This window comes from Podarcis muralis, chromosome W (genome assembly GCF_964188315.1).
Source record: "Podarcis muralis chromosome W, rPodMur119.hap1.1, whole genome shotgun sequence".
Lineage (NCBI taxonomy): Eukaryota > Metazoa > Chordata > Lepidosauria > Squamata > Lacertidae > Podarcis > Podarcis muralis.
Genome location: NC_135674.1, coordinates 29539353 through 29555325, shown reverse-complemented (window position 1 = coordinate 29555325; position 15973 = coordinate 29539353). Strand labels below are relative to the sequence as shown.

The window sequence follows — 15973 nt, the reverse complement described above, 5'->3', positions numbered from 1 at the left end:
AAACCATGTAAATTCTTTATGCAATGTCTATCCTGTTGCAAGAATAACATTAAGGTTGCACTCAAGGGTAGGTGCTCAGATAGGAAAGTAACTGAGCCATTTGAGCTCAGTACATTGTGTACATTGTGATTTAGTTGGGCCACTCCCACCATCATTAGGAGGTTCTAAGTACTGGCTTACCCTGATAGACCAGTATAGTAGATATTGTTGGACTTATGCAATAGCTGAGAAGTCCCAAGCATTTGAGAAGTACAGAGCTTTTTGCAACTGGGTAAAAACGCATTTTAACAAACCAATTAAGAACCTGTTTACTGACCGGGGCGGGGAATTTGTTTCTGAGGATTTTGAGAATTTCCTGGAAGCGCAGGGGACTACTCATGAGTTATCTTGCCCCCGAAGTCCCTGGCAAAATGCGCTTGTTGAAGTTGTGCAGCGTGACCTGCAGGCAGGGGTTAAAACTTATCTGCACAATGCTAATCTGCCCAAAGTCTTTTGGGTTGAAGTGCTCGATGCCTTTTGTTACGTTAGAAATCGCAGTTATCATTCTGGTTTAGATGTCACCCCTGTTGGGATACTGCCAGGGAGACAAAGGCCATCATGCCCCCACGTCGACTTCGGGCGATCCATCAACCTCCCGTAGGAACGCAGTATCAGTCAATTAGTGATACAAGCCTCAGAAACACCACATTCCAAGGACTTGTGCACGCCCTTTGCAGAGTTCGCACAACGAAAGATGCACTCAGGAGAGCATTATTTACAACTTTATTCACCGTTGGTCAGAACAAAGAAAAAACATGACTGCTTGCCTGCGTGTTCAGGCACAGAGAGAGAAACAAAAGCTATGTACAAAACATAAACTTCCTGTGAGCCGGAAGTACGCAGACTGTGACTCAAACAACAGCCTGCTCCCTGTTTAAGGTGGAACGGAAATATCCTAACAACCCCCTATGAGAAGCTGTTTAAAAATGCCCTAATCTGAAATACCTATGCACTTGGGATTCAGATATAATTATGCATTATCCCGCTAAGCAGAAATTGGGTGAGCGTAGTGTTCAGGGAAAATTAATGGCCTACCAGCAGGGGGCGTACAGAATTTACATACCAGCAACTGGCAAATTTCATATTACCAGAAGCATGATACAAACTGTAAATTGGAATGGCGTTGCTGTTTTCCAAGATACTAACGGTATAAATGACACTGAGGAAGAAGAGGAAGCAGCAGCAGCAGCAGCAGCAGCAGCAGGAAATGGTGCTTCTGAATTAATGGAACAAGACAAAAAGCCTGTTGAATCTGACAATTTGTTTGATGATTTAAAGTCACAGGCACCCGAGGGGAGGTTAGATTCTCTTGAGTTTTCTGACCGTGAGCTTAGCCTACAGGCACCTCTTCAGTCTGACAATGATGATTTACAACCTGAAACCAGTAGTTCACTTAGTCCCATTAAGTCTGAGGAATCTGACTCTCCTTCCGGACTGAGACATTCAGATAGAAAAAGACAGAAGCCACAACATTTTGCAGATGAACATTTAAATACTGTGTATGCCAATAAGGCGGTTTTTGAGCCAAAAAGCTACAATGATGTTCCGAATTTACCTAAGCACCAAGCTGTAAATTGGTATAAAGCTATGAACTCTGAGATAGCTTCTTTAAAAGAGCATAACACCTGGTCTCTTGTACCACAAACCCCAGATATGAGACTTATTGATTCAAAATGGGTTTAAGAAAATGCAAATGGGAAGGAAACGCCTATGGTGTGTGGTTTCACCTTTACAGGTGAAGATAAGCCATTTCCTAACAAAACTTTGTATCGTTCTGCTATAGGCAAGCTAAATTTCATTCAAAGAATCTCAAGACCAGATATAACTTATGCCTTTCACTTTCTGGCAAAATTTGTGGGAAAGCCCACTACGCAATGTTTCTATGCTCTTAAAAGAGTGGTAATGCACCTGAAACATACCAAACATTATAGGTTGCAGTTTACATCATGTATTGACAAAGGTTTTGAAATTTTCTGCGATGCATCTCATGCAGTGGAACAAAATAATTGCAGGGGTGTGTCTGGTATGGTGTTTTGTTATAACGGTTGTCCATTTGAAAGGAAGTCCCAGACACAAACCATTATTTGTCTCTCCACAACAGAGAGTGAATTATGTGCATGTGTTCAGGCCACTCGTGATGTGGAATGGTATCTGCAAGTATTTGCAGACCTACAGATGAAAGTAACACTACCAGTAAGAGTTTACCTTGATTCCCAGAGCGGGCTCGCTATCCTGTGTTCAGAGACCAATACGCAGCGCACTAGAGTCTTAAGGGTATGTTTACAGTTTGTAAAGAAACTGTATTTTTGAGTCCCTTTTTAATGCATGGTCTCCCCAGCAAGCTCTCTGCAGTGCTACTATACTGCAAATAGCTAACACTGGCACCTCTCAGGTGGGTGCTATTGCCATTATAAGAGAATGAGGGAGGTGAGTTCATGGTGAGTCCTGGCACCTCTTTTTCTAGAAAAATAGCACTGGCTGGCACCTTTCCCTGGGATGGCCATGCCATACAGCTTTCATCTAGTTCACACCTGAACTTTCCAACGCAATACGATTTGAAATTGCAGCGTTAAGCCTTGGTCACTCACATCAAAGTCCAAATGCTCGGAGACATATTTCATGAGTACGTTGGTGGTCTTGACTGCTCTTTGCCTCTCACTGATTTTTGTGGCGTCAATCCAGCCATTTGTGTGCTGCGAGAGAGAAATCATCGTCATCACATGGAAGGACAACCCTTAATCCAGGTTTGCAAATTCACAAAGCTTCATAGAGGGGACAAATTGCAAAAAGGGGTTGTTTTGTAAAGGAGAAAGTTTGCTGCAATTTGTTTATTATTATTATTATTATTATTTGTCAGAGACTGCCTCCAGGTCTCAGCTCACAGAAGACCAACGCTAGCCAGTAGAACTGTACAGAAGTCTTTATTGACATTTAGTTTCCATTTTCAAGCACTAGCGTGCGTCTCTACGTCTAGACCCTAGACCAGCGAAGCCTCGTCTGAGTCTCCGCCCCCTGTACACCAGCTTAAGACTCTAGCCTTACTCCACCTTCTACGTTTCTCCTTCCTCCTCTGGGTCCTACTACCCCCCTGGGTGCCTTCCTTCCTGGATGCCTCGGAAGCGGACCCTTCGGACTCCTCCCCTTCTCTCCGGCGGGCTTTGGGACCCGGCTCTCTCTCCGGACTGCCCATTGCGCCCCCCTCTTGTACATTTGAACTTGGCGCGCGCGCGCTGCCCCTGACCTTCCTTTTGACCGTTTCCTCGCTCTCTGATGCAGGCGTGGCCAACCCTGACTCCTGTCCTTCCGCTGACGGAATGCTGCCTGCTGCCGATGTTTGGGACTCCTCCCCCTTACTGCTCTCCGGTGGAGAAGCTGGTCCCGATTTCCAGCTGCTGCTCTCTGAGTCCCCTCTGGCCCCTCCTTCCTGGGGTGTTCCCTCTGGCAACCCCCCCGGCTCTGACCACTGGAGCCCCTTTCTGTGAATCCTCTGATTCACTGGAGAGACTTAGAGACCTCGGATGGCTATCATCGCTGACTTCTCCCTCCGAACCCTCTCCCTCGGTCTCTAATTCCTCCCTTTCCTGTCCCTCTGCTCCTGAACCCCTGACATCCATCCCCCCCTCGAAGCCCCCCCTTCCCCCCTCCCCTCCTTCCGGTGCGGGTACTGGGTGCTCCGTCGTAGCGGGGGTGCTTGCAGGATACAGTTCATCCCCCATGTACTCGTCAACGTCACTCTCCTCTGCTTCCATCTCTCTGTCTTCGTGCTCGAACCCCACGTTGTCCCCCAACACGTCCATATGCGTCTCGCCCCTCTCCCCCTCTTCGGGTGGTCCCATCCAAGGACCCCTCAGCCACTTCCTGCGCCACTGCTCCTCTGGTTGATCGTCCCACCAATACGAGTGGTCTGAGGCAGACCCCGGTGGCGAACCCACCTGGGAGCTGGGGACTGGTGCCCGTTCCTCGTCCGAGTCGAACCCCAGGAATGTGCTGGCTGAAAGAGTGGGTGTGAAGAGCCAGTCGTCGAAATACTCTGCTGGCATGGGCCTGTGTGGGAAGAGGGCATGAAACTCCTCTTTGAGCAGAGGCTCCTCCAAGGCATAGTCCGGTACCCAGCTGTTGGCAGTGGCCGGGGTACCCTCTCTGGCTAGGAAATATTCTACTCCCTCTTCCCCCCATCTCGAGTCTAAAATCTCTGTGACCTCGTTGATGTGCCCCCTCCTAGGCGACCCCCCCTCTCTGGGCCCTTCTCTGAGCGGGTGTGGTGCTGTGTCTGGCTCCTGAAACCTATGAGGTGCTTTGTAGGGCGTGAGCACCGATCTATGGAACACCGGATGCATTCTGGAACCCTCCGGAAGAGCCAACCGGAAGGCCACTGGATTGACCTGTGCCTGGACTTGGTAAGGTCCTAGCTGCTTGTGCCCTAGCTTCTTCTTCGCTAACGATTTGGTCGGCACTGCTTGCGCTGCCAACCAGACCCAGTCTCCCACCTGTATGTCTTCCCCAACTCTTCTGTGTCTGTCAGCCTGCACCTTGTATGCTTGCTTTGCTAGTTCTAACTGCCTCCTGAGTTGTTCGTGGACTTCCTGCAACTCCGACGCTAAGGCTTCCGCTGCCTGTGGCTCCCCCTCCCCCACTCTCTCTAAACCCGGGAAGGTTCTGGGATGCCTCCCGTTGTTGGCGAAGAACGGCGTCACCCCCGTCGACACGTGCTTCGTATTGTTGTAAGCGAACTCGGCGAGCGGCAGGTCGTCCACCCATGTCGTGGGCTGCTGATTGGCGTAGCATCTCAGGTACTGCTGCATGATGGCGTTGACCCTCTCCGCTTGCCCGTTGGTCTGTGGGTGTCTCGCCGACGCCAAATTGACTTTGACGTTCAGAATGCCCATCAGCTTCTGCCAGAAGTTCGAGATGAACTGTCGCCCCCGGTCGGAGAGAATAGACCGTGGCAGACCGTGGACTTTGAACACGTGGTCTATGAACAGTTTGGCGGTCTGCTCTGCCGTGGCTACCTTCGCACACGGAATGAAGTGTGCCATCTTAGTAAACATGTCCACCACCACTAGCACTGCTGTCTTTCCCCTCGAGCTGGGCAGATCCGTGACGAAGTCCAGGGCCACCCTCTCCCACGGTTCAGACGGTGTCTGCAGCGGTTCCAGCAGTCCCGCCGGCGGTCTGTGAACTGACTTGGCCCTTTGGCAGGTGTCACATCTCGAGACGTAATCCGCTACTTCCCCCCGCATCTTGGGCCACCAAAAGTCTCTGGCTACGAGTTCGACAGTCTTTTCTTTGCCAAAGTGCCCAGCGGTGGGAGCGTCGTGTAGCTGCTGCAGGACCCTTGCGCGGAGGTCGTCTCCCGGCACGTAGAGTGCTCCCTTGTGGAGGAGCAACCCATCGCGTATCTGGAACTCGTCGGCCCTCGCAGTGCCCCTGTGCACCTCCTCCATCTTGGCCCGTGCGAAGGGGTCTTCCCGCAGCGCGCGACGTACGGCGTCCAGGTCCACGGTTGCCGATGCGCATGCCCACGCTTCCGGTGCGAAAATGTGCTTGGCCGCCGACGGTGCCGCCTCCTCCAGGTATTGCGGCTTTCTGGACAATGCATCCGCCATCACGTTGTTGTCGCCTGGGATGTACTCTATCTTGAAGTCGAAGTCCGCGAAGAACTCTGCCCATCTAATGTGTCTCTGGTTGAGGAACCTAGCCGTGCGCCAGTACTCCAGATTCTTGTGGTCCGTGTGGACCTGCACTGTATGTCTGGCTCCGATGAGGAAGTGCCTCCATGCCTTGAATGCTGCATGTATGGCTAGCAACTCCCTGTCCCAGATAGTGTAATTCTGCTCCGACTTGCTGAGCTTCCTCGAGTAGAAGGCGCACGGCCTCCAGTCCCCCTGCTGGTCTTGTTGCAACAGGACAGCTCCCACGGCTCTGTCTGAGGCGTCTGTCTCCACCCTCATGGGTCTGCTGGGATTCACATGCAGCAGCTGCTCTTCGGACGCGAAGAGACGCTTGAGTTTCTGAAAGGACTGCTCCGCTTGCTCCGTCCAGATGAATTTCTTCTTCTTGGAGCTGAGCGTGTCGGTGATGGCCGCTGTCTGCATGGCAAATCCCTTGATGAACTTGCGGTAAAAGTTGGCAAAGCCGACAAACCGCTGGACTTCCTTCCGATTGCGTGGGCTTTTCCAGTCCAAAACTGCGCGAACCTTGGCGCTGTCCATGGCGAGCCCCTTGTCCGACAACTTGTAGCCCAGGAAATCCACCTCCGTCACGTCGAACTGGCACTTCTCCAGCTTGGCGTACAGCCTGTGCTCCTTCAGTCTCTGCAGAACTTCCCTGACATCCCTCTCGTGCGCCTCTCGCGATTCTGAAAAAATCAGGATGTCGTCCAGGAAGCATACGCACTTCTTGTAAAGGAGCCCCGCCAGCACGTGATGCATAAAGGCTTGGAAAGTGTGAGAGCCATTTTGTAATCCGAAGGGCATAACTCTGTATTCGTAGGTGCCCAGTGGCGTGAACATGGCCGTCTTCCACTCGTCGCCGTCGCGCATGCGAATCAGGTTGTACACCCCACGTAGATCCAACTTGGTGAAAACGCGTCCTTTCCGCACCGTTGCGAGCAGGTCGTCTATCTTGGGCATGGGGAAAGCTGAGGGCTTGGTTTTCGAATTTAAGATTCTGAAGTCCACCACCAGCCTCCGTTGGGGCGTGTCCCGCTTCTTCACAAAGAATACGGGACTGCCTCCCACCGCTTTCGACTCCCGGATGAACCCACGCTTCAAATTGTGATCTATGAACTCCCTGAGTTCTTGCAGTTCATCCTCAGACATGGAGTACAGTTTCCCAGTTGGCAGCGTCGCCCCCGGCAGGAGGTCAATCTTGCAATCATAGGGTCTGTGAGGGGGTAGCTTGTCCGCCTCCTTCTCGCAGAATACCTCCAAAAACTCCGCATACTTGTGGGGTACTGCTTGCAGCGTGCCCAACTGTAACTGCGGGTCCTCCTCTTCCCCTTCTGGGCTGGGTATAATGCAGTGTTCTGCACAGTAGGAGGAGCCAAAAGTCAGTTGGCGCTGGTACCAAGCCAATGCTGGGCTGTGTCTGTGCAGCCAACTCATGCCTAATACTATAGGCGTGTCGGACAGTTGGGTGACATTGAAACTGATGACTTCCCGGTGATTCCCAATTTGCATCACCATAGGCGGCGTCTGCTGCACCACCTGCCCCCCTAGCAGTTCCCTGCCATCCACCGTGACAACCTTCAGGGGCAGTGTGGCTGGCAGTAATGCTACGTTGTGTTGTTGAATGAACTCCAATCCTATAAAGTCTGCGTTACTGCCAGAGTCAATTGTAATAGGCACTTCTAAGGTGAGTCCATTGGGCAGCTGAAGCGATGCGGTTAGCTGCACCACTGGCTTGGGCGGGAGGGGGTCTGTGGGCTGCAAAATCTCTGGGGACTTCCTCACTGACTCGTCTGGCTGGGCCCCAGTGCCTCCTCTTCCAGCCAGACTTGGTCGTTTCCCTGCTGTGGTGCTCTCTGCTGAGTTGTTTCCACTACTGTCACTGAAGCTGCAGTGTGCTTGAAGATCCTCTGGGGACACTCTTTCGCCATGTGCTCTGCACTCTCACATATATAACACTTCCTGTTCCTTCTAGGCAGCTTCGATTTTACTGCTCCCGGTGTTAAGGCTCTGGTAGCTGAGTGAGCCCTAGCACCGCCAATCTCCATCTGCTCCTCGCCCCCTCCCTGTGGAGGCGTGGACTGCGCACGCGCTGCCTCTCTGGGCAAGAGGGAGGGCACCCTCGCTGGTGAGCGTCCCCAACGCCCTTCTTCTTTGCTCCACGGGCGTTCTTCCTGCCTCACCCCAATAGACAACGCTCTTTCAAACACTTGTTGAGTGGTTGTGGGTCTCTCTCCCCTTGCCATCTCATCCTTGATCTGTGCATTCAGACCCTCCCAAAAAAGGTCTCTAACCGGCGGAGAATCCTTATCCCAATTCAGCGCGTTGACCAATGCAAAAAACCGGGAATGATACTGCCTTACGCTGGCTTTCCCTTGTCTTAGCCCAAATATGTCCCTCCGGGCAATGTCAAGGTCTATTTTGGATAAGAAACAGGAGTCCATCGCCTTAATGAACGCATCTGCGCTTTGGAGCGCTGGATCCTTATCCCTCCACAGGTTGCGCAGCCATCCTTTCGCGTCCCCGTGCAGATGAGACAAAATAAACCCCACTTTCTCCCGCTCATCTCTAAAGTCTCTTTCCAGCAGCTGCAGCGCAAACAGCACATCTGCTCGGAAATTGGGGTACTGCTGCAAATTCCCATCAAAATGAGATACAATGCTGCCTCCTCTCTTCCCCAAACCGATCCCCTCGGATCTGGGTACTGGGATCCCCTGCTTTACAAGCCCTTCCAACCTGACTTGAAGATCTCTGCAGGCAGCTGCCGCTTCTTCCTCTCTCTTCCTGGATGCGATTATTTCAGCGTTGAGTAGTGTCACCGCTTCTTGCAGGGAAGCTATTTTCTGCTCTGTAGTCATCTTGCCTGACTCTTGTGAGCTCGCAAGGCACCAGTCTTCTACCCTCCCTGCCTCGCTTCCTTAGCGATGCTTGAGGCGAAGAAAACCGATGATATTGGAGACGAGGCTTACTGTCAGAGACTGCCTCCAGGTCTCAGCTCACAGAAGACCAACGCTAGCCAGTAGAACTGTACAGAAGTCTTTATTGACATTTAGTTTCCATTTTCAAGCACTAGCGTGCGTCTCTACGTCTAGACCCTAGACCAGCGAAGCCTCGTCTGAGTCTCCGCCCCCTGTACACCAGCTTAAGACTCTAGCCTTACTCCACCTTCTACGTTTCTCCTTCCTCCTCTGGGTCCTACTACCCCCCTGGGTGCCTTCCTTCCTGGATGCCTCGGAAGCGGACCCTTCGGACTCCTCCCCTTCTCTCCGGCGGGCTTTGGGACCCGGCTCTCTCTCCGGACTGCCCATTGCGCCCCCCTCTTGTACATTTGAACTTGGCGCGCGCGCGCTGCCCCTGACCTTCCTTTTGACCGTTTCCTCGCTCTCTGATGCAGGCGTGGCCAACCCTGACTCCTGTCCTTCCGCTGACGGAATGCTGCCTGCTGCCGATGTTTGGGACTCCTCCCCCTTACTGCTCTCCGGTGGAGAAGCTGGTCCCGATTTCCAGCTGCTGCTCTCTGAGTCCCCTCTGGCCCCTCCTTCCTGGGGTGTTCCCTCTGGCAACCCCCCCGGCTCTGACCACTGGAGCCCCTTTCTGTGAATCCTCTGATTCACTGGAGAGACTTAGAGACCTCGGATGGCTATCATCGCTGACTTCTCCCTCCGAACCCTCTCCCTCGGTCTCTAATTCCTCCCTTTCCTGTCCCTCTGCTCCTGAACCCCTGACATTATTATTATTATTATTATTATTATTATTATTATTATTATTATTATTAATAATACCCCACCTTTTTCCCAGACAGGGACTCGAGGCAGCTTACAAACAAAACAAGAACTAAAGACACAGAAAAAAGAAGCCATTAAAAAAAAGCATTAGTAGAATTAGATATTAATTGGCTCTTGGGTTGCTTTTGTTTTATTATGCATTTTCTGTTCTGATTTTTATGTTGTGAACCGCCCTGCAATCTGTCATTTGTGTGTTTGTGTGTGTGATAATTACAACAATACAACATACACCTCACCACAGCCATAGCAATGGAATGCAGGAAGCATCCTTAGACCAAGCCCAGCCATTGATCCACAGGTACTGAGGACTGGCAGTTGGCCCTTTGGCCTTTCAGACAGAGAGCCTTTTCCCAGCCCCACCTGGAGATGCTGAGGACTGAACCGGGGACCTTGGGCATGCAAGACAGATGCTCTGCCCCAAGCCACGGCCCTTCCCCATACGCCATCAGCAGAGGACATATCTTGTGTGCCTTGCACAAGCATTGCTAGCAGAACAGAGGCCCACTTGACCATCAGCACCCACAACCAGCGAGTTGGCCACAGATTCCCCCCGTGCAATCATTTCAAGAGGGTCTGTCCTCCGGCATGGGAGCTGCTGCTTCCCCCTGCTCTGACACCTTGGGGGCTCCCTTACCACTAATATCTCCTGCAGCGTCTCCAGAGAGGGGGCCTCCGACAGCAAGCTGGTGAGCATGTTGAGCCAGATGTAGATGGTCTCTTGAAAGCAGTCCTGGAAGGAGAGAAGCAAAAGCACTTAGAAGCTGAAGACCCCCATGGAAATCCCACATGCTCTGGAGCCTTCTAGTCCAAATTCGTAACAAAGCTTATGCAGGGGTTCAAGCAAGGCACACAAAGAGTCATAAACAGCAAACGTTTCTTGATATATGTAAGGTTACAGGTCATGCGATATAAAGATACAGGACTCCACACTGGGCTCAACTTCCTTGGGGTGTTCCAAGGCAGAGGGCCTTCTTGGTGGTGGGGCCCACCCCGTGGAACACCCTCCTATCAGATGTCAGAGAGATACATCATTATACTTCCGTCTGAAGACATCTGAAGGCAGCCCTGCATAGGGAAGTTTTAAATATTTGATGTCTGGCTGTGTTTTAATTTGTTGGAAGCCGCCCAGAGTGGCTAGAGTAACCCAGTCAGATGGGCAGCATATAAACAAACAAGCAAACAAATAAAATTAAATGCAGCGTAGGAGGGAGGCATGAGAGTCACAAAATGCAGGCATGCAGGAATGATTTGTGGATGCATTTTAGAATCATAGAATCATAGAATCATAGAATCATAGAGTTGGAAGAGACCACAAGGGCCATCGAGTCCAACCCCCTGCCAAGCAGGAAACACCATCAGAGCACTCCTGACATATGGTTGTCAAGCCTCTGCTTAAAGACCTCCAAAGAAGGAGACTCCACCACACTCCTTGGCAGCAAATTCCACTGTCGAACAGCTCTTACTGTCAGGAAGTTCTTCCTAATGTTTAGGTGGAATCTTCTTTCTTGTAGTTTGGATCCATTGCTCCGTGTCCGCTTCTCTGGAGCAGCAGAAAACAGCCTTTCTCCCTCCTCTATGTGACATCCTTTTATATATTTGAACATGGCTATCATATCACCCCTTAACCTCCTCTTCTCCAGGCTAAACATGCCCAGCTCCCTTAGCCGTTCCTCATAAGGCATCATTTCCAGGCCTTTGACCATTTTGGTTGCCCTCCTCTGGACACGTTCCAGTTTGTCAGTGTCCTTCTTGAACTGTGGTGCCCAGAACTGGACACAGTACTCCAGGTGAGGTCTGACCAGAGCAGAATACAGTGGCACTATTACTTCCCTTGATCTAGATGCTATACTCCTATTGATGAGGCCCAGAATTGCATTGGCTTTTTTAGCTGCCGCGTCACACTGTTGGCTCATGTCAAGTTTGTGGTCAACCAAGACTCCTAGATCCTTTTCACATGTACTGCTCTCAAGCCAGGTGTCACCCATCTTGTATTTGTGCCTCTCATTTTTTTTGCCCAAGTGCAATACTTTACATTTCTCCCTGTTAAAATTCATCTTGTTTGTTTTGGCCCAGTTCTCTAATCTGTCAAGGTCATTTTGAAGTGTGATCCTGTCCTCTGGGGTGTTAGCCACCCCTCCCAGTTTGGTGTCATCTGCAAATTTGATCAGGATGCCCTTGAGTCCATCATCCAAGTCGTTGATAAAGATGTTGAATAAGACCGGGCCCAAGACAGAACCCTGTGGCACCCCACTAGTCACTCTTCTCCAGGATGAAGAGGAACCATTGATGAGCACCCTTTGGGTTCGGTCAGTCAGCCAGTTACAAATCCACTGAGTGGTAGCATAGTCAAGACCGCATTTTACCAGCTTCTTTACAAGAATATCATGGGGCACCATGTCAAATGCCTTGCTGAAATCAAGGTAGAATACATCCACTGCGTTCCCTTCATCTACCAGGCTTGTAATTCTGTCAAAAAACGAGATCAGGTTAGTCTGACATGACTTATTTTTCAGAAATCCATGCTGACTATTGGTGATCACAGCATTCCTTTCTAGGTGCTCACAGACTGTTTGCTTAATGATCTGCTCCAGAATCTTCCCTGGTATTGATGTCAGACTGACTGGGCGGTAATTATTTGGGTCCTCTCTTTTCCCCTTTTTGAAAATAGGGACAACATTTGCCCTCCTCCAGTCTGCCGGGACTTCGCCTGTTCTCCAGGAATTCTCAAAGATGACTGCCAGTGGTTCTGAAATCACATCTGCCAGTTCTTTTAATACTCTTGGATGCAGTTCATCTGGCCCTGGAGACTTGAATACATCTAGACTAGCCAAGTATTCTTGTACTATCTCCTTAGTTATTCTGGGCTGTGTTTCCTCTGCTGAATCATTTGCTCCAAATTCTTCAGGTCGGGCATTGTTTTCTTTATCGGAGAAGACTGAGGCAAAGAAGGCATTGAGGAGTTCAGCCCTTTCTGTGTCCCCTGTTTGCATTTCACCATCTTCTCCTCTGAGTGACCCCACGGTTTCTTTGTTCTTCCTTTTGCTACGAACATACCCATAAAAGCCTTTTTTGTTGCTTTTAACCTCTCTAGCAAGCCTGAGTTCATTTTGTGCTTTAGCTTTTCTGACTTTGTGTCTACACGTGCTGGCTATTTGTTTGAATTCCTCTTTGGTGGTTTCCCCCCTTTTCCATTTTTTGTACACATCCTTTTTTAATCTTAACTCAGTTAAAAGTTCTTTAGATAGCCACCCTGGCTTCTTTAGGCACCTTCCATGTTTCCGTCTCATTGGTATTGCCTGAAGTTGTGCTTTTACTATCTCCCTCTTAACAAACTCCCAGCCATCTTGAACTCCCTTTCCTTTTAGTATTACTGTCCATGGGATCTCACCCAGCACTTCCCTAAGCTTTATGAAGTCGGCTTTCTTAAAGTCGAGAAATTGAGTCCTAGTATGCTTGGCTGCTCCTTTCCGCTGTATAGTAAACTTCAGAAGAGCATGATCACTCGCGCCTAATGATCCTTCCACTTCTACCCCACTAACCAGGTCATCAACATTGGTTAGGACCAGATCTAAAATGGCTGTTCCTCTTGTTGCTTCTCCCACTTTCTGGACAATGAAGTTGTCTGCAAGGGCAGTGAGGAATCTGTTTGACCTTATGCTCTTGGCTGAGTTTGACATCCAACAAATATCCGGGTAATTGAAGTCCCCCATTACTACTATCTCCCTTCCTTTTGCATGCTTGGCCATCTGTTCCAGGAAGGCATCATCTATGTCCTCCGTTTGGCTTGGGGATCTATAGTAAACTCCCACAATGAGGTCACTGTTATTCTTCTCTCCCTTAATTTTGACCCAAATGCTCTCACTTTGGCTTTGAGGTTCTAAATCTTGGATCTCTTCACAGGTATACACATCCCTGACATATAACGCCACTCCTCCTCCTTTCTTGTCTGGTCTGTTTCTTTGAAATAGATTGTATCCCTCCATTATTACATTCCAATCGTGGGATTTATCCCACCAGGTTTCAGTGATTCCTATTATGTCATATTTAGTTTGCTGTACCAGGAGCTCAAGCTCATCTTGTTTATTTCCCATGCTTTGCGCATTAGTGTACAGACATTGAAGTCCATTAATCATTCCCCCGTGTCTCTTATTTAAGGATTTTCTCCTCCCACCACTAGGTCTGCATGCTCTTTGCTCCATTCGGTCTATGACATTTGGATGATCATCCATTTAGCCAAAGCCACATTTTAGCCAAAGGTGAAATGCAATAAATATGGAAACATGATTAAAATCAAAAATATACACCCCAAGTCTCTGGCTGTTACATCATTGTGATGGGTCAAGTGTCTCGGGCAGCATTCTTTGCAGCTTACACGGCTCAGACTCTTTGCCCTCAAATCTTTTAACCTGGCAACCCCATTTTCCTCCAGAAGCAGAAGGTCCAGTCACCTGGCTCTGTGTTGCTGGCACAGAGCTCCCGGCTTTGACCTTCGTGACCTGCAATGATGGCAATTGGAAGACCTTCCTGATGGTTTTCTGTAGCAGCTGAGACCGGAGCAGGGGGTCCATGCATGGTCTCAAGGCACTGAAAAGAGAAAGAAGGGGAGAGGAAAGGATCAGCACCCAGCAGTCCATAAACCTGGTGAAGAAATATGTACTGTGTCTGGCCGTACTTACGTCATGCGAATGATAGCTTCCATCGCTTGGTGTAATATGGTGAGCGATGCCATTGGCTCCTCTTTGATAACCTCCTGTGGTGGGGAAGCACACAGCATGTCAGGGAACTGGAGGCGCCATCCCTGCCACCACCACACCAAGCCCTGAGTTGTGCTCTCTATCCAGCCCACTTGACAACTTCTTTGCAATTGGCAAGTGGGTCCTCCTAGAGGAGAAGAGTGGGCTTCCTGGATCTGGGAATAAGAAGGACACTGACAAACTGGAACGTGTCCAGAGGAGGGCAACCAAAATGGTCAAAGGCCTGGAAACTATGCCTTATGAGGAAAGGCTAAGGGAGCTGGGCATGTTTAGCCTGGAGAAGAGGAGGTTAAGGGGTGATATGATAGCCATGTTCAAATATATAAAAGGATGTCACATAGAGGAGGGAGAAAGGTTGTTTTCTGCTGCTCCAGAGAAGCGGACACGGAGCAATGGATCCAAACTACAAGAAAGAAGATTCCACCTAAACATTAGGAAGAACTTCCTGACAGTAAGAGCTGTTTGACAGTGGAATTTGCTGCCAAGGAGTGTGGTGGAGTCTCCTTCTTTGGAGGTCTTTAAGCAGAGGCTTGACAACCATATGTCAGGAGTGCTCTGATGGTGTTTCCTGCTTGGCAGGGGGTTGGACTCGATGGCCCTTGTGGTCTCTTCCAACTCTGATTCTATGATTCCCTTTTTCTCCTGGGCAGAGCTCTACCGCATAAGAACAGCATAAGATCAGCCTTCTGGACCAGGTCAAGGGCCCATCTAGTCCTGCATCCTCACAGCATTCTCACAGTGGCCAACCAGACGTCTGTGAGAAACCATTGAGCAGACCATGAGCCCAAGAGCCCTCTCCCCACCTGTGGCTTCCAGCAACTATATTCAGAAACATTGTTTCCTTCCTCTGTGGAGGTAGAACATAGCAATCATGGCTGGGAGCCATCGACAACCCTCTCCTCCTGGGAGAACCTCATAGAATCATAGAATCATAGAATCATAGCCTCTTTTACTTAGGCGCTGGTGACATCCTGCTGAGGTTGCCACAATGTAGGGCTGCCTTTCAAGAGGGTTTGGAAACTTGAGTTGGAGCAGAAGATGACCACCCAGAAATGGTTTGGGGCCAGATGGTCAGAACATGCAACCCAGAGCTAGACCTACACAGCTATTTTTAAGAAAAAACGCTCTGAAAATAAACCCCAGGAGATTCCCCCACTTTTTTTCTTTTTCTTTTTACTCACTATGATGCAGAAGGTGAGCTCGTCTTTGTGGGGGAAGGTGACATATCCCACATTCGATTGCACAAGCGCCTTGGTTGTTAGAGTTGCTGCCTTCATAAAGCTCTTCTTCAAAGCCTCGTTCTGAAAGGAGAAGGGATTTTATAAAATTGAGTTTGAATCAAAATCACAAGGAAACATAAAGCCACACTGACCCTAACCCTAATTCTAATCCTTACCCTAACACTAACCCAATCCAAAAATTAACCCTAACCCAGAAATGGTCTTGTTAGATAGTTAAATTCATGTTAAATTGCTGTTTTAGGGTTTCTTTTAAAAAAGTCTGGAAAGAATTAATCCATTTTGCATTACTTTCTATGGGAAAGCGTGCCTTGGTTTGGAACGCTTTGGTTTCAGAATGGATTAAGTTTGAGAACCAAGGTACCACTGTAATGCCCCATCTGGTCCTAAGGGTGGAGTCAGTATACACCCCAGTCTACAACCCTTCGGTGGATGAAGCCAGAGACCCTGCCCTAGGGCACAGTCTGAAGGGATGTGGTGCAAGGACC

General features: G+C 49.7%; 1 protein-coding gene across 1 annotated transcript in view; it reads right to left on the bottom strand.

Moving 5' to 3' along the window:
* The window catches only part of LOC144326344 (maestro heat-like repeat-containing protein family member 1), a 58948-nt gene that overhangs the window by 15884 nt on the left and 27091 nt on the right, over positions 1-15973 (bottom strand). Inside the window, exons 6-10 of the mRNA XM_077922879.1 lie at positions 15429-15548; positions 14170-14243; positions 13942-14077; positions 10128-10223; positions 2628-2732 (exon numbers count right to left, since the gene is read on the bottom strand). Coding sequence (XP_077779005.1) covers positions 2628-2732; positions 10128-10223; positions 13942-14077; positions 14170-14243; positions 15429-15548 — 531 coding nt within the window. The remainder of the gene's footprint in view (positions 1-2627; positions 2733-10127; positions 10224-13941; positions 14078-14169; positions 14244-15428; positions 15549-15973) is intronic.